General features: G+C 45.2%; 3 protein-coding genes and 1 long non-coding RNA gene across 8 annotated transcripts in view; 2 read left to right on the top strand and 2 right to left on the bottom strand.

Annotated features, from left to right (window-relative positions):
- Positions 1-1,372, bottom strand: LOC123518092. Its single transcript, XR_006678668.1, has 2 exons — positions 667-1,372; positions 1-183 (listed from the first exon to the last, which is right to left on the bottom strand). It is a non-coding gene; the product is annotated as an uncharacterized LOC123518092 (long non-coding RNA).
- A 1,857-nt stretch (positions 1,373-3,229) lies between these two features.
- LOC123516800 lies at positions 3,230-4,269 on the top strand (the record flags this gene model as incomplete). The annotated part of the gene is made up of 2 exons (XM_045276480.1): positions 3,230-3,746; positions 4,166-4,269. Coding segments are annotated over exons 1-2 (621 nt in total), but the record flags the coding sequence as incomplete, so codon positions are not given.
- A 4,607-nt stretch (positions 4,270-8,876) lies between these two features.
- On the top strand, positions 8,877-16,463 carry LOC123518076 (ras-related protein M-Ras-like). Of its 3 annotated transcripts, XM_045278685.1 has the most exons (7): positions 8,877-9,030; positions 9,761-9,971; positions 10,247-10,339; positions 10,376-10,599; positions 11,539-11,692; positions 11,876-12,038; positions 12,323-16,463. In XM_045278685.1, the coding sequence occupies exons 4-7, from the start codon at positions 10,413-10,415 to the stop codon at positions 12,401-12,403; spliced, it is 585 nt and encodes a 194-aa protein (XP_045134620.1). In that variant the 5' UTR covers positions 8,877-9,030; positions 9,761-9,971; positions 10,247-10,339; positions 10,376-10,412; the 3' UTR covers positions 12,404-16,463. The 3 variants fall into 3 exon arrangements, with proteins under 3 accessions (XP_045134620.1, XP_045134600.1, XP_045134610.1); XM_045278665.1 differs by having other exon boundaries at positions 10,247-10,599; XM_045278675.1 differs by lacking the exon at positions 8,877-9,030 and adding an exon at positions 9,037-9,274 and having other exon boundaries at positions 10,247-10,599.
- Positions 16,464-17,717: 1,254 nt separating this feature from the next.
- Positions 17,718-21,458, bottom strand: part of LOC123518062 (octopamine receptor beta-2R-like) — a 36,575-nt gene continuing 32,834 nt past the window's right edge. For all 3 annotated transcript variants that reach the window (XM_045278652.1, XM_045278636.1, XM_045278642.1), the window contains exon 2: positions 17,718-21,305. In XM_045278652.1, coding sequence (XP_045134587.1) covers positions 17,989-19,335 — 1,347 coding nt within the window. In that variant the 5' untranslated portion in view covers positions 19,336-21,305 and the 3' untranslated portion in view covers positions 17,718-17,988. The remainder of the gene's footprint in view (positions 21,306-21,458) is intronic.

Genomic DNA, 21,458 nt, shown 5'->3' with positions numbered 1-21,458 from the left:
CAAATTTCCATTTTTTATTAATAATTCAGCAAATTTCCATTTTTTATTAATAATTCAGAGTCAGACAAGATCAGACTTAAGGTGTGTAGTGGAGTGAATCATGATGCAGGTGCTGAGACGTTGGTAGGTACAGTACATGATGTGTCAGTCTGGCTCATGGACTGATTGCGCTGTGGGAGTCGCCTGTGGTTCGTAAACATACTGTGGGAGGACATCCTGTGGGCCTCCTGTGGCTGTGGAGAGAGAGAGAGAGAGAGAGAGAGAGAGAGAGAATGCATTTTTCTTTTTTACATTTTTTCCTGTTGAGACATTTCTTACTAATCTCTCAAAAGGATACATGTTGCTTGGTCTATTTATGAACTTTCTACCACAGCGATGAGACAAGACGGTGATGGGAAGGTGGCGACGGCAAGAGGACAAGGCTGTGATGGGCTGAGGGGGAAGGTGGTATGGCGGCTGCGAGAGGTTTGACACAAGGAGTCTGGAGCAGTGGAGCACTTAGGAGACGAACCAGCGAGGATGTTTGTTGGTTGTTGTTGTGTAGTGCGTAGACTCAGTAGGCTGGGATGGTGAGCCGGAAGGTAGTGGTGTAGTGTTGTGGGTGCCTGTAGTCTGTAGAATAAGGAACATTAGTGGTGATGGCAGCAATGTGGCCGTGGGAGTCACCTGTGGTTCGTAAACATACTGTGGGAGGACATCCTGTGGGCCTCCTGTGGCTGTGGAGAGAGAGAGAGAGAGAGAGAGAATGCATTTTTCTTTCGTACATTTTTGTCCTGTTGAGACATTTCTTACTAATCTCTCAAAAGGATACATGTTGCTTGGTCTATTTACGAACTTTCAGAAATACCACAGCGATGAGACGAGGCGGTGATGGGAAGGTGGCGCCGGCGAGAAGACGAGGCTGTGACGGGCTGAGGGGAAGGTGGCGTGGTGGCTGTGAGAGGTTTGTTGACACAAGGAGTCTGGAGCAGTGGAGTGCTTAGGAGACGAACCAACAAGGATGTTTGTTGGTGGTTGTTGTGTAGTGCGTAGACTCAGTAGGCTGGGATGGTGAGCCGGAAGGTAGTGGTGTAGTGTTGTGGGTGCCTGTAGAATAAAGAAACATTAGTGGTGGTGGCAGCAATGTGGCCTGGCAAGACCAGTAGTGGTGGTTGGCTGGGCTCAGTATGTGATCTTGGCCTCCGCTGTGCTCCCTACGCCCGCCCCACTCACTGCTTGCCTTGCAAAGCTCTCCGCCACGCCGATCCATGCCACTCAGTACCTAGAATGACCTGCATCATTTGTATTTCTTGTGTACCTGTCAATTATCTCAAATAAACATCAAAACTTGTATTGTGTGTCTAGTTTATCCCTTGCTGACCGCTACTAAGACCAGAGGAGCACGTCTCACCTGGTACCTGTAGAGACGTACACTCCACCAAGCTGTGACTGTATGGAGCATCTTCAGCCTCTGTGTAGCCAAGTGCACATATGTGTAGCAGTGCAGCCAGCCAATCTACCCTGCTGCACCTGGCACAATGCACAACTTGGTGTGTCAATACTGCACTGCATCCTCATGCCGTCCCCTGCAACAAAGACCTCCGTTATCACACACACACACACACACATAATATATATATATATATATATATATATATATATATATATATATATTATTACCATTTCCATTCAATATCAGTATTGTTTTTAACAGTCAAGAAGCGACACGTGCCATCAGTAAAGATAAAAATTAATAGCTGAAATATTACGTAAGAAAACTATAACAAGTTCAATTAACAATGCAAAATACAGAGACGGAAGTATACAGTAACATCTGCCCTTGTTTGATCTCACCAACACATTAAGTATACGGTTTCCAGGTCAAGGAATTCACAAGGCAGAGTGGGAAAACGTATTAATAATCTGGCCTAGGTAGAGATTGGCCCTGGTTACTGCAGCCTGAACAGCTAATATGGAAGCTGAAATTTCTCAACATTTGAGTAATTTTCAAAAACCTCCTCCGGAAGCAGATTTTAACACGCGAACTCCAGACTTGTCCGGGAAAATCTGGACGTATGGTAATCCTAACCTTACAGTGATCCGATATAGCCTCCTCCCCATCCGGTTTGAGTCTTCCCAGTTTTACACGCCGCTATGTTGGCAATCCCCTTACAAAATATAGTTTACGAATGAGTTAAAACGATTTTGTTGATGCCTGAAGTACAAAAATTGTGTAGTAGTAGTAGTAGAAGTAGAAGTAGCAATAGTAGCAGCAGTAGTAGTAGTAGCAGTAGCAATAGTAGTAGCAATAAGCAGTAGTAGCAATTAGTAGTAGTAGTAGTAGTAGTAGTAGTAGTAGCAAGATTAGTAGTAGCAATAAGAGGAGGAGGAGGAGGAGAATTACCAGCAGTAATAATGACATTAATAATAATAGCATCAGCAACACTAACAAGATTCACAACAAAGGCATCGATCAACAAAGAAGTACCACCACTCACAGCAACGCTAATCACGCCACACTGAATGACCTCGCCAGCCACGCGAGACAGACCCACAAAGGAGACCATCCTAGTAATGATAAACAGCTGCAGGCGAAGCGGCCCTGCACTTCACCATTGTAGGGAAGGCCGCCTCCTTACTATCACCTGTCACTTTTTCGCCTCGACCTCTGCCACCCTGAACACCTGAGCAATATACACTGAGCGACACACAGGTAGTTTGGAGCCCTAATGATAACCCCACCGGCCTACGCGTATGTGTGGGGGGGGGGAGGGTATGGATTTTTTTTTATATCACTTCGTTCACCTCTCCTTTTATCATCCTCCTCCTCCTCCTAGTTCGCGCACGCTCCCTCCTACTCTATCTTCGCTTCACACTCCTCTCTCTCTTTCCGCGTCATTCGCTTCCCTTCCATCGTCTCTGCAACACACTTGATTCAGTCAGTCAGTCAGTCAGTCAGAAGTTTCCTCCAGCGAAAGAAAATTTAAGGAAAAACCCGATAGTGTAATTATTTCAATCAGAATAAAGAAAATTTTACTGATTAGCCGAAGGGGAAGAATATATTGCTATTTAATCACTTATACCAGCAATGGTTGGCTGGCGGTACAACAAGGGTGGTGGTGGTGGTTGTGGTCGCTTGTCTCCATTAATAATGATGGTGGCGTTAGTGGCTGTGGTGGTGGTGATGGGTGATCAGCAGCAGCAGGTACAAGAGGAGGCGGAGTACCCCTACCTGCCCACCTTCGGCATCATGAACGGGAGTGTGTCAGTGATCGGCGAGGGACAGAACGGCTTCATCTATTGTTTCGCCAACCTCCTCTTACCGTTTCGTGTCACCTGGACGGACCCTGACGGCATGCCCCTCCCGACCTACACGACCACGGATCCACCTAGCACGGGCGTGGGTGGCGGTGTAGATGGCGGCGTGGGCGAGATATATGTGGTGTCAGGCGCTTATCCAATACCCTTCGCCTGTCTCGTCTTCCGCGGGTTCTCTACACACTTGTCAGGTCGCTACATGTGCACACTCGCGTACGGCAACACGCGCCTGGCTACGCGCACCACACACCTACACTTCTTTGCGCCCTCTTACCGAGTCGTGCCGCTCCCACGGTGCTTTCTTGTGCCCAGGGGAGGCACCGTGCTCCTCCCCTCTCCTGTGCAAGGCCGCCCCCCGCGCCCTCCCACCTGGACACTGCTGGAGGGGGAGCAGGGCAGTGCCTCCGCCAGGACCCTCAGCGGAAGACTCCTGCTGAAGGGACTGCAGGGTGAGGCCACAGGGGATCACTCAAGGGACGTCTAATCTTAAGTGAGGGAGTCTAGCATATACATTATAGACAATCTATTAGCCAGCCAGTCAGTCAGTCAATCCATCAGCCATAGTCAATCAATCAGCCAGTCAGTCAATCAGCCAGCCAGTCAATCAGCTATACAGTCAATCTATCAGCTAGTCAATCCATTAGCCAGACAGTGTCAGTCAGTCAATTCATCAACCAGTTAGTCAGTCAATCTATCAAAAAAATGAGATATCTTTCAATATTCACGAGGCAAAACAAGCAAACATCACCAATAATTCCCAACACAGAGCACACTGACACCACCACCAACACAACACCACCACCACCTTGCAATATAGAGACAACATAATTATGTACAGACCCTATACTAACGCCCCGCCGCTCGTCAGGTCCCGCGGGGTGGCGAGCCGAGGTGACTCTGGGCGGCGGACTAACCTTCCTTCAAGACGTGTTTGTGTCCGTGGTGGAGGGAGGAATTGATGGTGGTGGTAGTGGTGGAGAGGATACAGGTGAGTGAGTGAGTGAGGAGGATGAGAAGGACACCAAATAATAGAAGGAAGAGTAAAACTAAATATTTTATCAAAATCTCTCTCTCTCTCTCTCTACACACACACAGATATGGGCGGCGTCATCAGCTCCACGTCCACTGCCGCCCGCACCTGCCCAACCCATGCTCACCCCCAGGCTTCCCCAGTCAGCCCATACGCCGTCGCAGTCGACCTCGCTAATGAAGTGATTCAAGACATACAGATCCACGCGTTCCGGAGAAAACTGACAGGAGAGAGAGAGAGAGAGAGAGAGAGAGAGAGAGAGAGAGAGAGAGAGAGAGAGAGAGAGAGAGAGAGAGAGAGAGAGAGAGAGAGAGAGAGAGAGAGAGAGAGAGAGAGAGAGAGAGAGATTTAAGGGTGTTTACTAGAAGTGTCAGCTGACGACATTCAACTAACTATTACAAAGAACGTCTCCATCTTTTTGTCGTAATTCACTATATAAAGGAAGTCCGATGTAATATTTTTTTAGCAGCAGCACACCTTGTATAACAATGACTACTGCTCTGAACACTGTACTGTACTAGGCTGTACCTGAACCCACTATGTAACAAGATATCGGGTATGGCAGTGTATGTAATAATTGTAACCATACGAGTACATACTCAAGTGTGTAACGCGACGCACACGAAATAAAGTGACAGTCGCTGGAGGCAAGGATCACTTTTACTGACCCATCCATCACTTGTTAGGCTGTGTGAATAGGCCTACTGCAACTGGCTGGCAATTAAGACTTAAATGATGCCATAACGGTCACTTTGCAATACGGTATTCCACTACCACAGTACAGAGTGAGTGAGGTGAGGCGCCGCCACAACCAGGGGTCATATAGCGCCGCCAACTAGATACGCTTAACCACCCAACGCATTGTAACTACCATAGGTCTAATTACTACCCTTCACCAGCTAATTAATTACCCACATGTGACTACTTCAATGCACGATAAAGCTTCTTAGTACAGCCCGCCCATCCCATCACTGTTCCATCACTAATGACACTGTCGCACCATTAATTAACCACCATTCACCAATTACCCACACGTCACGTCACCTTCAGTACATTATTATACAGCTTTCCATCACATTATCCGCTCCATCACAGTCACATCACTAATGATACTGAACGCATTAACTAACTACCCTCCATCATCTAATCATCCCACACGTAACGTCACCCCTTCAATACATCATCATACACCTTTCTAGTACATTATCCGCCCCATCACCGCTCCATCACTGTCCCATCACCATCACTAATGACTGTCGCAGGATTCATTAACTACCCTTCACCAGTTATTCACAAGTCACGTCACCCCTTCCATACATCATTATACACCTTTTTAATACATTATCCGCCCCATCACTGTCCCATCACCAATGATTGTCTCAGGAATCATTACCTACCCTTCACCAATTATCCATGTAAGTCACGTCACCCCTTCCGTACATCACTATACAGCTTACTAATACGAAAATTATCCACCCCATCACTGTCCCATCACCACTCCATCACTGTCCCATCACCGCTCCATCACTAATGACTGTCGCAGGATTCATTAACTACCCTTCACCAAGTCACGTCATCCGTTCAATAAATTACTATCCAACTTTCTAGTACATTATCCGCCCCATCATTGTTCCATCATGTCCCTGCCTTCCACTCTATTGACTCACCTATACACTAAGCAGGTGGAGGAGGTGGATGAGGTAGAGCGGGAAGCGTGTTCGCAGGACGCATGGCTGGTGGAAAAAGGGACACTGCGTGGTGGTGGTGGTGGGTGAGAGAGAGAGGGGGCAAGGAGGGAGAGGGGAGTAAAGGATGGGAAGATGGGAGCCCGGGGAGGGAGATTTGAGTTTATTTGCTGCTTTTATTCACAAATTGGGAAGTACATAGACTACATATGACACAGTACAGCAAGGCATATAGGCCTACATAGAATTTGTGAAAGAGGATATTGGCAAGAGCCTATACAGTAGTCTCAGTGCTCAAGGTAAACGTAATCTCGACACTTTAGAAGTAGGCAATGTACGAGTGAGCGATTAAAACACACACACACACACACACACATCAATGGAGTTGGATTGATGTGACAGAAGGCATTGACCACTGTTTAATGAGACACTTAAGATTTAAACTAATTTTCAAATGCAGTATCTCACTGATAATAGATTTAGTAATAGATAGTTATCCTAGACACGTAGTTCCTTCACAGACGCACCTTCTGCTACAGGTTTAATGAAGCAGCAGTAGTTGTCTAGTGGTGGTGGTAGCGGTAACAGTGGTGGTGGTGGTGGCGGTGGCCTATACTGACCCATACACACCCACACACAGCCATACTCAAAAGAACTCTCTTGTATACCGAAAACACTCATAAACCCACTCAAAACATCCCAAACACATCCAGAACATGCGTACACACATACATTGACAGTTTCCAAGCACGAAGCGGCAAGTCATGCAGTGCAAGCTTTCACCACAACACTCCACGCTACCTTCTCTTCATCTACAAAAGGTATTCATAAGGCAATTCACTTATTGTTAGGTTTCCTTTACATATGAGAACGAAAACAGTAAGCAAATGTTAAAAAGATGATAGGCATACTGACCATTAACCGCTGATATTTGCTTCCTTCATTTACCGTAAGCTAAACATGTGTCAAAATGCTACCATTAGTCTAATATTTCATATTTCGCTGTCAAAATTTACATATACGCCTTAATATTGGTGTGGTGAGATGATAAAGGCAATATATGGCTCCGGCCCAGCGGCTGGGCAGGGGAAGTAGCCTACAACCAATAACGCTCGCGGGCAGCCTGCTGGGTCAAATACGTTTTTCAAATATTTCCCAATGATAATATTACGCTTCCATGGTATGTTTTTGTGGTTTCTATAAATGTTTCGTTGTTTTTGAAATTTTTCCGCGTTTGTGTTGGGTAAATATGTGGCGTTTAGTGGTGTTTTATATCTTAAATATGAGCTGCTATCACGGTCAAAATTTTCCATATTCCAATTTTTGTTTTGTTTTTTATTTGAAGGTATAAGTGGGCCTTTATTATATCAAAGAATCGTCTGTCCTCTTTTAAGTGTGAAATCAATCTATTGAGTAAAATATGTGGATTTTGAAATGGTGTTTAGTGCTGTTGTAAAAAGCTCTTATTTTTCTTTATTTTATTTGCTCACGTTTCTGCTTCTCGGTCTAACTCGCTGCAGAATGCCCTAAAAGATAGCTCAGACTCCCTGAAATGTGATAAAATAGTCGCCAAGTGAAAATGGCTTGACTTTACAGGACGTTTTGAGAGATTTATGGGTTAAAATATTTTTGTACTTTTAACATACTTAATTTAGACGTTTTTTTTTAAACTAGTTATGCTCGAGATATATTGATATTTTGAAAAATATATTAAGTATTTATCACGTCATAAAATAATAAGCATTTGGCCGTGGCTTCGTTTTTTCTAAAAGTCATTTTTGAAATCAAATTATTTACGTAATTTGGCCAAGTCACCCCTGCTCCCGTTCTCTTTGATGATCACAACTTTGCCTAATATCTAGTGATTTCTCCGTGTTTTTGTGTGGTTCTAGGTTCAGATGTGTAGATATTGGTAGCAGAAAGAGGAAGAAATGAGAAATAAAGGAGAACAATGAGGAAGGAAGGAGAAAGAGAGAAGGAAGAGGAGTAGGCAAGCCACCTACAATACTTTAGTCACCCTCCATTTCCTCAATTTTTGTCTAATATCTAATGTTTTGATGTATTTCCAGATTCTGACGTGTAGATTAAAGTAATAGAAGGAAGAAGAAGGAGAAAGAATTGAGGAGGACGAAGAAAAATGAAAAATGGAAGTGTTGTCATGGCTTTCTCTTGTTATTTATCTACAGATTTTGACCGAATAAAATACAACACATTCGAGTCAACGTGAAGGGTTTCCCTATCCTGATAACTCACCCAACACCGCCTTATGGGCGGTGGCAACAGATAGGGTTGAATCAAAAGCTTTTCGTCTCTTCAACTCCTCTCCTCTGACTGATTGTCTTCAGCCTCTTTCTCACCGCCGGAATGTTTATTGCATCTCTTGCTTCCTTGTATTGTTGTTTTCATGTTAACTGCATGTCTCCCCTCCTCCTCCCCTTCGATGCAAAATTAAGGCTTAATTTCTTCTTCCTTCCATCCTTATTCTGTCCAACTCACTAATGCAAGAGTTGAGTGTTGACCAGTACTCTCAGTCATTCATAGTGCTATCGTTGGCCAGCGATCCACTCCTACAGAAAAGAAAGAAAATATCGCACGCGCCATAATTGCACAGGTAATTATACACCATTATGTCCATTAATCCCTTATTCGCTATTTTTCACCCAAACTCACACAACTCAGTGAACGTTGTCAGAGGAATATCTTTTTTTTTTTTTTCCTTTTCTTTCTTTTTTGGTGTTTCTAATGGCAGTCCCCTTATGCATATCCACTTTATTCCTGCATGGCATCTTACTTTGCTCTGAAACATACGCGTAACTCAGGTCAGACTCTCAGAGAAGCCAAGAGTACAGTGACACAACCCATAAAGAGAGTTAGGAGTACAATATGAAGTAAAAATGTGCTATGGTGAGGTGTAGTTACTAGTTTGTGGATTTTAGCTCCAGTTCGTCTCCATAATTGAGTCTCCATGACGCAACATCTGCTGCTGTGATGGAAGGAGGAGGTCGGAGGGGAGGTGAGGTAAGCAGAGTGCGTGAGTCTCTCTCCCTACTATTACTCTCTCTTTACCTTCTCAGTCACACGTTGTAGGCTGTTCTGTGCATTCATTTCCGTTTGTTGGCCGGCGTGTGTATGTAGATGGGCGGATAGTGGCTTGTGGCGCAGAGGACACGGCACTGGTGTGTTGTGTGTGTGTGTGTCAGGCCAGACCAGGAGATGAACACCAAAGGCAACAAGGATATTCTGACTGGGATAATGATGGAATGTAAGTACAGGTCATATCTCTCTCTCTCTCTCTCTCTCTCTCTCTCTCTCTCTCTCTCTCTCTCTCTCTCTCTCTCTCTCTCTCTCTCTGTTATTGTTGGTTATTAGTTCTAATTCTATACTTATTACTACTACTACTACTACTACTATTGCTGCTGCTGCTACTACTGGTAGTGCCAGGACAAAAGTATTTTTTGATAGATTTGTTGTGTTTTGAATGAAACTATGCAGTGAGTGTTGAGAGAAGTGTTGAGTGTTGTCTGTTGGCGTGCTGTGTGACACACTGACAGGAGTGAGGGGTGAGGGAGGGCGGTTTGTGTAGCAGTGTCCACCAGAACTGATGATCTTTTAAGTCAGTACCATCATCAAGATGCAAAGTAATTGGCTCAGCCTTGGCTGTCCCACCACTGCAAATATTGCCATGCTGTTAATGAATTGTGGCTGTTTTGTTAATATTTGTCTGTCTTTCATTGTGTGTGTGGCACAGACACTCCAGGCAATGTGAGCATAGAAGGAGGCCCTTGAGGTGGACCAGGGCCAGGGCCAGTGGTGTGCCAACAAGAGGGTTGCCACTCCACACTGCACAAGTGACCTGCCTGACCTGCCTCACCTCTTCTCTTGGCTGAACACTGTCACCTTCAAGTCTGACACACCATATTGCTACACTGTGTGGCAGATTCTTCTTCAATTATTGTAAGGTGAGGACTTGATGGTGTTGCTTTGGTGTCAAAAAAGGTGACCAGTTTTGAAATGTTTTTTTTTTTTACCTTTAATGCCACAACAGTGTCTGAATGCTTGGATGAGAAGTGCTGCTGCTGATGATAGTTGTTATAATTGGTGGTAGAAATATAGTGATGATGGTGTTTTGTCATTTAATTTTTGTACAATAATGATATAATGAGACTGTCAGAGATAATGATACTGATAATAATGACAGTGGTGATGTTGCTCTAATGTCCCTCTTCTAATTTAGGTGTGATGGACTCCTAGAAAGTCTTGAAGGAAAAAAACAAACAAAACCCCACACACAGAGAAAGAGAGGAAGAGGAAAAAATCAAGGGCTAAAACACACACACACACACACACACACACACACACACACACACACACACACACACACACACACACACACACACACCATGTCCAAGCCACCATCAGACAAGCTGCCGACTTTCAAGTTGGTGGTGGTTGGTGATGGCGGTGTTGGCAAGTCAGCGCTCACCATTCAGTTCTTCCAGCGTCTCTTTGTCACCGACTACGACCCGACCATTGAGGACTCCTACATACAACACACTGAGGTGGACGCACAGTGGTGTATTCTGGATGGTAGGTGCACGTCTCACTGGATTTGTGTTGCTGTGTGGCTTGACTTTGTAATGTTTGATGTTTGCTGTTTACTGTGTGTGTGTTTCACTGTTTGATCTGCTGCAGTCTCTGACGAGACAGCCAGACATTACCCTACGGAACGAGCTCAGAGCTCATTATTTCCGATCTTCGGATAGGCCTGAGACCAGGCACACACCACACACCGGGACAACAAGGTCACAACTCCTCGATTTACATCCCGTACCTACTCACTGCTAGGTGAACAGTGAACAGGGGCTACACGTCAAAGGAGACACACCCAAATATCTCCACCTGGCCGGGGAATCGAACTTCGGTCCCCTGGCTTGTGAAGCCAGCGCTCTAACCACTGAGCTACTGGGCGCGCGTGTGTGTGTGTGTGTGTGTGTGTGTGTGTGTGTCAGGCAGATTTTTATGTGTGGAAAGTCAGTCAAGGGCAACAAAAACAGAAAAAAAGGCCCACTTAGTTGCCAGTCCCCTTGCAGGTCAGATAGAGTTAGCTTACCTATTTCCCTTTTTCTAAATCCCTCATAAGTATTCAACATGTAATCCAGATCTGTAAGGTGACTGCTCTGTCATACTGTGTGGTGCCTCTTGATAAAAAGTGATGCTTATGTCATTAAAATAGTGAAGACTGTGGCCATTAATCTTCTGACTTCTATAGGCCCTTCCTAATGTGAATAAAATGGGCTAATTGTACACAAATCTCAAGGTAAAAATGTGTCCCTGTACTGAAGGAGTTAAAATAGTAAAGACTTTGGCCATTAATCTTGTGAGCTCTGTAGACCCTTCCTAATGTCAATAAAATTGTCTGATCATACATAAAACTCAAGGTAAAAAAGTGTCCCAGTACTGAAGATGTTAAATATAAACCTTTGTGTGTTCCTGCTTGCAATGTCCTAATGTCCTGGTGCCCCACAGTTCTGGACACGGCCGGGCAGGAGGAGTTCAGTGCCATGAGGGAGCAGTACATGAGGAAAGGTGACGGCTTCATGCTGGTCTACTCTGTGACGGACAAACAGAGCTACGAGAACATTCCACACTTCTACACACAAATACTGCGCGTCAAGGATAGGTGAGTCGGACACAGAGAGAAGGAATCTATTTCAGCAGAGTCACCTTACGTCACTTTATTTAGGCAAGATGAATGCTGATATAAGTCAAATTCTTACAAACATGACATAACAAAACAAAAGAGAAAGGTCATGACCACTAGGATATCATAACTTGACCTTTGTTGACCTGTTAACCTTTACAGAGACTCGTACCCAATGCTGCTGGTGGCAAACAAGGTGGATCTGGTGCACCTTCGCCAGGTCAGCGAGGAGATGGGACGTGACCTAGCCCAGCGCCTCTCCATTTCCTACATCGAGACCAGTGCCAAGGACCCGCCTCTCAATGTAGATAAGGCCTTCCATGAGGTGTGTGTGTGTGTGTGTGTGTGTGTGTACCTAGTTTTATATTACAGGGTTTGAGTGGGGTTCATAGTGACCTGTCTATCTTTTCCATATTGTTTACTACCTTACACATTGTTATTACATCTCCTCTCTCCTGTCTATCCTTCGAAGTTGGTAGTTCCATTTTCTTCAGTGTGTGTGTGTGTGTGTGTGTGTGTGTGTGTGTGTGTGTGTGTGTGTGTGTGTGTGTGTGTGTGCGCGTGCGTGTGTGTGTGTGTGCAAACTCTAGCAATGCCATTTTTCTCCAGGTGGTGAGAATTATTCGAGATGCACCGCCAATGGATGGACCAAAGAAGGGAAAAGCGAAGCCAAACTGTGTCATTATGTAGACTCACCACCACCACCACCACCACCACCTGGAGAAACTCAACACTCCCATACAAGCTGAAAGAAGAAAGGCAGTTTTTTTTTTTTTTAATGCAAGAAGGGAAGCCAGCCAAAGGCAACAAAAAGCTAAAAGAAAAGGCCACTTGATTGCCAGTTCCCTTAAAGTGTGGCTGAATTGACCTCACCAAATGCCTCTCCCTTTCAGTTCAGTGTTCAATGAGGAGAGTGAGATGAGGTGGAGTTAGGTGATGTGAAGTGAGTGAGGTGAGAAGGTGAAGTGAGTGAGGTGATGTGGTGATGAGTGAGGTGTGGACTTGGTGTATTTCTAAGATATGGTGAGCTGCTATGACACATATCAGGGTCATGTCATAATTAATTCATTTATTGATTCATTTTTATTACCTTTAAGCTTTTAGTTGTTGTCTTTTGTTGTGTCACTTTTATACATTATTATTGTTATTATTATTATTATTATTATTGTTGTTGTTATTATTGTTATGCTTTTATTGTCATGTCATATTCTTTCATCAGTATTTTTATTTGCAAATTGAATGACATGTCAGTTTCTTCAGGTTTCATGAAGAGTGGCATGTCGTCATCTTTATTGTTATTATTGCCAGCTTTAAATCTACATTTTTTTTATTCATTTATTTATTTTTAATTACTTTAAGCTTTATGATGCTGTGTACCCCACTCCCCCCCACCAGCTTTAATAATTCACTTCTGATAACCAAATGAATGCCAAAGATATTGTTGTTCCTGGGTGTGAGTCATTCATTATAAGGATTCTGTCTTTGTGTCAGGGTGGCACATTGTTCTCAAACACTTACTTTCAAAAGGCTCCAGCTCAAGTGACACAAGTTTTCAAGGCTGTTTTTTTGTTCTAATGACAGGTTAACAAGATTTATTCATTATTAACAGGTAATACATCCTTGGCAATCCAGCCAGTCATTGCTGTGGCCTTTGAAAATAGCCATGACAGCAGAGCAAGGTGTTACTAAGCTCTGTATTGAGAAACGCTTTGCTTTCTCACCACGACTCTTTTCCAAGGCCACAGAGATGATTAGTGGGGTTTTCTAGAGTGTTTCTCCAGTTGATAATGTAGAAATCTTGTCATTCTGCCTCTAGAACCATAAAAACAACCAAAAAATCTTGTAAATTTAAATAAAGCCTTTTGAAGTAGTGGAGGTGAAGCACAGGAGTGTTTGAGAGGATGAGCCAAAATCCAGGCCTCAGTCATGTCCGTTCCTGTGTTGTGTAATGTATGCGTCATGTTTATTACTTGCTGTCGTGTCATGCAATCTTCTTCATTTCACAAGATACATCTTTGTTCTCCCATACAAGGTTGTCAGTTATTCATTAGTAAGTGTGGCGGTGTTTTGTGATTCATTCATGTCATTCGTTCTTCACAAATGTTGTCTTCCTTCCGTCTTGTCTCCAAGAGGCTTTCATTTCTGGCCAAGCTCTTGATGTGTCTTGATTTTAGAGTTAAGGCACATCAAGACCTCAGCCAGAAATGGAAGACTTGGACACAAGACAGAAGGAAGACAATATTTCAGTATGAAGAACAAACAACACAAATGAATCATAAAACACCACAAGGAAAGAGAAGGTGCAGGAAGCCACCCCTCCCGGCCTTCAGGATTGTGACGCTCCATGCATGAAATATACCTGCCTTTGTCCAACTCCCATTCTCTCTAAATTTGTCCAACCTTTCAATGTTCTTTTTGTGTAAGACCAAGGGCAACAAAAAGCTAAAAAAAAAAAAAAAGAAAAAAAAATAAATAAAAACCCACATAGTTGTCAGTCTCCTTGCTGATCCGATAGAATTAGCATTAACCAAAGGACGGGGATAAATGTCATGAAACCTCCCTCTTGAATGATATACTGTAATTACCCAGCACAAACAACCTGATTGGTGTGTTCTGCTCACCCACAGCTTATTTGAGAACTGATTCTTCCATATCTGTGTTTTTTAGATCTAATTTTCTCAAGCTTGTATTCATTTTTCCTTGTCCTGCCTTGATGACTGACCCTGAGAATTTCCTTGTGTAGATTAGAGCAGGGGAAGTGAGTGTGACTGGTGACTGGTGGAGGTAGTACAAGCGGTTGTCTGTGTTGGTTATTTGTGTGGAGTGTTTTGTATTAGGCATCACTTGTGTAGACAGCTGTGTCCCAATGGTTTCTGTTATTCAAGCACAAATTGTTTACCTTGCAGCTCAAATTCCTGCACAAATGTCCCAGAGTTACTGTGATTGGATTGCACACACAGAATGATGTCAAATTGCATCTCACTAACAAGAGATTGATGGATGTACCTGCTTGTTTCTATGCTGGGAGAGAGAGTGATTCATTTTGACTTGGTGATAATCAGTTAGTGTCTTTTGACATGAATTGTTCTACTGTTAACCTGCTCAAGTGACTGTAGTGTCTGCGTTATGTCATTACGTCTTGCTTTTGTGTGGTGCATTTTTTGTGACACGTTACTGTTTAGCGTGTTCCTTTAAGCTGCTTTGTCTTTATTGGTCTGTTCAGTGTTGTTGGCAGTACATTGTGTTTCCTGCTTCACAGTATGAGTATTGTGCCACAGTATTGTTTATAATAAAACCACTCACTGACATGAGGCTAACTTGTAGTGACACCAACTTAACATTGAGTGACGATCCAAGGTTGAAGTAAGATTAAGTTTTAGTTGTGACGTAAGTTTTCACTCATATGTCTCCACACCTGACAGCCACAGACAGTAGGCCTGACACTCACACCAGGAGAGAGGGAGAGGAGTAGCTAGCAGGTGTGACAGCCACTAATAAGACCACAGGTGGCACATGGCACATCTTGTTAGTGGTCTGGTACTTTGAACTTTTTTTTCCTACTCTCTCTCTCTCTCTCTCTCTCTCTCTCTCTCTCTCTCTCTCTCTCTCTCTCTCTCTCTCATCTTTTTCTTGTTTCTGTTTAATTTTGAATGATAGCTTGTAATTCCACTCAGAAAATAACACCACCACCAGCAAGGAGGTCTCTCTTTGAAACCTTTTCCTTGATCAGTGTGTCACTGTGTGGGGTCAGTGTGCTCATATTATTCATCTGTTTTCTGCTTCTCTTCCTTGCCTTACCTCACCCTGTGTTGCTGTACACTCATTTTATTGGTTGGATCACTTGTGGTGTGTGTGTGTGTGTGTGTGTGTGTGTGTGTGTGTGTGTGTGTGTGTGTGTGTGTGTGTGTGTGTGTGCATGCATGAGAAAAATATTTTTAATATGAAAAAGATTATTACTATAATTTTTATTATTGTTATTGTTACTAATATTGAGTCACATTATAGATCAAGTTAAGAGAAAATACTCAGATTTCTTCATGTATTGTTATGAGGCGACAAATGACATGTGTAATTATCTTCCATCATGATAGAGTGTGGCCACAATTATTGCTCCATTTCCTGCCCAGATCAATGTTTTATACTGGTGGTGCCATTTGTGTTGCTCACCACTGTCACTGTCACTGTAAGCTTCTTAGCATTACATTAACCCAACAAGGTGTTTGGAGTATGGAGTAATGCCCCCCCCTGCATCATATCCCTGGATTTCCCCCCTCCCAGGGCATCTTCTCCCCCCTCTTGGTCTGTGAGGGGGCCACTGGGTTGGGGGGGCATCACTCTGCCACACTCCCCCTCACATATCCTGGCACAGGCACAAGAAAAATGGGTTGTTTTTTGATCAGCGAATGCAGGAGTTGTTATCATCATTGTTTATATTTGTGCTGCTGCTGCTGCTGCTGCTGCCGCTGCCGCTGCTGCTGCTGTTGCTGCTGCTGCTGCCGCCGCCGTCACCACCAGACTGTACTAGGCTAGGATAGAATAGTCTTTGGTGTGTGTGTGTGTGTGTGTGTGTGTGTGTGTGTGTGTGTGTGTGTGTGTGTGTGTACATGCCAGTGGTCTACTATTAGTGCAGTGGTGGTGTGTATGTCTGTATGTACTTGTATTGTTGTCACATGTACTATTTCTGATGCAAGAAGACTACTATTAATAGTCTTGTCAATATATATGCAGGTTAAATACATATGTGTGAATATGTGTCTGTATAACACTCCTACGGTTATGTATGTATGCATGTCATGTACACACTTACACACTTATTGTACAAAGTGTCTTTGGAAACTGTCAGAGTGAACACACACTCTCCATATGTGTACTAGTGTGTGTGTGTATTTCACAGTTTGATCTGCTGCAGTCTCTGACGAGACAGCCAGATGTTACCCTACGGAACGAGCTCAGAGCTCATTATTTCCAATCTTCGGATAGGCCTGAGACCAGGCACACACCAAACACTGGGACAACAAGGTCACAACTCCTCGATTTACATTCCGTACCTACTCACTGCTAGGTGAACAGGGGCTACACGTGAAAGGAGACACACCCAAATATCTCCACCCGGCCAGGGAATCAAACCCCGGTCCTCTGGCTTGTGAAGCCAGCGCTCTAACCACTGAGCTACCGGGTGTGTGTGTGTGTGTGTGTGTGTTCTGGCATTGGTGACAGTGTGGGTGTGACAAATGGCAGTGGTGCTGACAGGATGTGGTGGTGTGGTGTGGTGCAGTGCAAGAAGAAAAAAAAAGCTAATAAAACAAAGGGATGCTGCAAGATGGCTAGGCTGTGTGGTGTGTGGTGAGCATTACTACCATTGGATGAGTTAATGAGCAACTTTTGTCATCAGTAATGTTAGACACAAGTTGCAAGACTGTTGTCACTAAGGTCACCATTACCTTGCATATTACAAATTTGCCATTAACGGAAAAAAAAAAAAAAAAACATTCCTATTGTTTGTCCTGTAACTGCTCACTTCTAGTTAGAATTTCCTATGTGGATTTATGTACAAATTTGTGTGTACGTATATCTCTATGTGTACATCAAAGAATAAATCATGTACACACTAGCCAGGCCAGTGTGCACCCAGGACTGCCATCCGTGCACTGTATGTGAGAATGTGTACACTGGAGGGGTGTACATGGATGGTGGTGTTTGTGTACACCACCACCAACATAACCACCACCACCACCACCACTACTACTGCTGGCCTTGCATGACACTGTGGTGGTGATGTCACTCCTAACTTCTCTCTCAAGTGTGGTGGTAGATGTGGTACTATTGTCACTACTACTACTACTACTACTACTGCTTTCCTTTAATACTGACTTACTTATCTCTTACCACCACTACTGTTCCCACTGTCTAATGTGTCACACCACAGAGAGAGAGAGAGAGAGAGAGAGAGAGAGAGAGAGAGAGAGAGAGAGAGAGAGAGAGAGAAACAATTAAAAAATGGATGTAGTGGTTTCCCAATTTTATTTATCCCAAGTAAAGGTAAGGTGAAGGTGAGGGGGAGGGTGGAGGTGGCTATGGGTTGGTGTGGGGGGTGGGTTCGTTGTAAGGGGATGGTGAGGATTAGCGGGGCTGAAGTACTGTGGGAGGTGGGGAGTGTGGTGGACTGGTGGGGTGAGGGTTGTGGTGGGGGGGACATGGGAGGCACACCTGGGTACTGATAGACATGAGTAGTATAGATCACAACCCTGGAAGGAGAGTGGGAGTGGGTGCCACGCCTACACGCCACACTCGCCCCTGCTGCTCCTGGGGCCCTTGGCTTTGACCACCGTGACGTGGCCGTTGTGCTGCAGGCAGAGGTCTGAGTCGTAGGGCGGGCCGGAGTGTGAGCGCCACGGGTCCCGCTGGGCGGTGGAGCAGCGGGCCACGCACTGCAGGGTGCGCTTGAAGGCCTCGCGGAAGTCCTTGTTGAAGTAGGCGTAGATGACTGGGTTCAGCATGGAGTTGGAGTAACCGATCCAGAAAAGAATGGGTTCCATGATGGGCGGGATGTTGCAGGCGTCGCCACACAGCGTGATGGTCACGTACCAGGTGAAGAAGGGCAGCCAGCACAGCAGGAAGGCGCCCATGATGATGCCCAGCGTGCGCGCCGCCTTGTGCTCGCGCTTCAGCTTGATCAGGTTGCGCTCCTTGGTGGGCGTGGCCTCCTGCCCCGCATCGCTGGACGGCCGGTGTGTCATCAGCCGCCGCCCCGACCCGCCCTCACCCAGCATGGCCTGTGACCCGCCCAGACCGTTGGCAGGCGCGGCAGGCATCGTGGTGGAGGTTGTGGTGGTGGTGGTGGACGAGGTGGAGGTTACCACGGCGGCGTGGGAGGTGGAGGCCAGCCTGGTGTGGCGGTGCAGCATGCGTTCCTGCCGCGCCGCCTCCAGGTAGATGCGGTAGTAGGTGTACACCATGATGCTGCCCGGCAGCCAGAAGGAGATGGACGAGGAGATGAGCGCGAACGCCATGTTAACCACGAAGTCACAAGAGGAGGAGGCGGCGGCGGCGGTAGCGGCCTCGACAGTGGTGTACCAGTCCAGGAAGATTGGCACGAAGGAGATGAGCAGCGGCGCCGTCCACACCAGCGCCAGCATCACCGCCACCCGCCGCTTGGTCATCACCATGGGGTAGTCGAGGGGCCGCACGATGGCGTAGTACCTGTCGATGCTGATGCAGCACAGGTGCAGGATGGACGCCGTGGACGCGTACACGTCGAAAGAGTTCCACACGTCACACACGATGGCGTTGAAGAGCCAGCGACCCGCCACCTGCTTGCTGGCATTGAACGGCATCACCATGATGGCCACCAGGATGTCCGCGATGGCCAGCGACACCACAAAGTAATTGGTGATGACGCGCAGGCGCCTCACGCGCACCACACTCACCACCACTAGCAGGTTGCCCAACACGGCACACACAATAATGAGTGCCATGCACAACGCGCTCACCACAGTGCTCACAGACACCTCCTCACCACCCTCCCCTCCCTCCCCTGCCTCGCCACTACTGTGCGTCACATTCCCCACCACGTCCTGCAGCCACGAGGGCGGCGGCGTGCTGCTCAACACAACTTCCTCCATCACCCCAAGCACCAGGAGGCCTTCCCCGCCGCCGCAGCCACCACCACCACCACTACCACCAACACGGGCGTGTACTACACTGGTGTCCGTGGCACCAATGCTTGCAACCGTAGCACTACACCACAGCTTGTAGTAGTAGTAGTAGTAGTAGTAGTAGTAGTAGTAGTAGTAGTAGTAGTAGTAGTAGTATAATCAGTTGAAAAGTAACAACAAGGTGTATTATTAATAGTAAGAGTAATAATAGTAACAAGTATGAGGCAGGCCCAGTGAGGTGTTACAGTAATGTAGTAGCAGTAGTAGTAGTAGTAGTAGTAGTAGTAGTAGTAGTAGTAGTAGTGAGAACACAGTAACGGTAGCAGTACAATACAGTATTGTGTGGCGATGCACACGGCACAGCATCACACTTTGTACAGAGAAGGTCGGAGTGAGGTGGAGACGGAGGCGAGAGGCAGGAGGCGGGACACGCGCCGCCGCTCCTCGCCTTGATAAGTAACACTTACACAGAAAAATATAGATACTTTGTAGAATATTGTCCTGATAACACTCTGCTACACTTTAGAATCACAGTTTGTCTTGACTAACTGACGAACCGCACACACAAACGAATACACACACATACACACACACACACACACACACACACTCAGGAAGAACGTTGGTAATGTGTGTATAGTACACAGCCTCTCACACACACGCACGCACACAAGCACACTTGCATACAAAGGAAGAATGTATACTATTTACACTTCCTTACAGACACACACACAAACAGACACACGGACACACATATATACTTTGGAAGAAATATTGCTGTACAGCCAATATGACATACAACACTATGGTAGTAACAACACCCAGTAATCTGTTGCAGTAATAGTAGTAGTAGTAGTGACAGTGAGAGTTGTAGTGTGTTTCTGAGGACACGCGACACAACACCGACACACCGACACCGAGACACACCACGTCACGGTAATGTCGTCACGCTAAGCTAGTCACGTAACACAAGCAAATGAAATAACCGGTCCAATGTGACGCGCTATGTTACAGTAACATACCGAGAAGCGTTCATACACACACACACATACATACACATACATATATACATATATATGTATTTACATATATATATATCTATGTATATATGTATATATATATATATATATATATATATATATATATATATATATATATTGATATGTATATCTATGTACATACATACGCACACATTTATGTCACGTGTAATTATCTTACACTAAATAGATGCTCATTCTTTGTAATTTGTTAGTGTGTTAGGACTGTGTGTGTGTGTGTGTGTGTGTGTGTGTGTGTGTGTGTGTGTGTGTGTGTGTGTGTGTGTGTGTGTGTGTGTGTGTGTGTGTGTGTGTGTGTGTGTGTTTTAAGTGTATACAGCTTATACTTACACATGTAGGTTTTTAGATCACAGAATAGATGTGTATTTGGGTTGTATTGCTACATTACTGGAGGAGATGACACACACACACACATACACGCGGCAGCACCATTGTGGGAAAAATAGAGACTCTGTGAACGTTTCTACCTCGTAATGCACGCAGGCTTGGTGCACACACATGTACACATCACTCTCGCATTAGTGAAAAATATGGAATCTACATGTACGTAAATGATGAAATGTACACATCAATACACGTACACACACACGCACACGTCACACTTTCACTACAGCGGGGCATAATACCTACATGTGCGTGTAGGCAAGGCGCACACAGACACCCACACATGTACACACACATTGTTTTGTTTTTGTTAAGAATTATGGCTAAAATATTTTGATGCAGAGAAAGAAAGCTGGCAGTGGTGGTGGTGGTGGTGGTGGTGGTGGTGGTGTTGCTTCTGCTGCTGCTGCTGAGGTGCAGGGGGCGGTGCGAGGGGCGGGGGGCGTGGCGAAGGACGCTGGCCGACGGGCTTAAAGCGGGTTGGCGAAGCTATAACTGAAAAGGAAAGGACTAATTACCCACACTATTTCTACCCCCACCATCACTACCACAACAACAACAATTACTACCACCACCATCACTACCACAACAAAAACAATTACTACTACCACCATCACTACCACAACAAAAACAATTACTACTACCACC

This window comes from Portunus trituberculatus, chromosome 6 (genome assembly GCF_017591435.1).
Source record: "Portunus trituberculatus isolate SZX2019 chromosome 6, ASM1759143v1, whole genome shotgun sequence".
Classification (NCBI taxonomy): domain Eukaryota; kingdom Metazoa; phylum Arthropoda; class Malacostraca; order Decapoda; family Portunidae; genus Portunus; species Portunus trituberculatus.
Note: the sequence above shows the minus strand (reverse complement) of the source record. Positions and strands in the feature narration are given on the sequence as shown.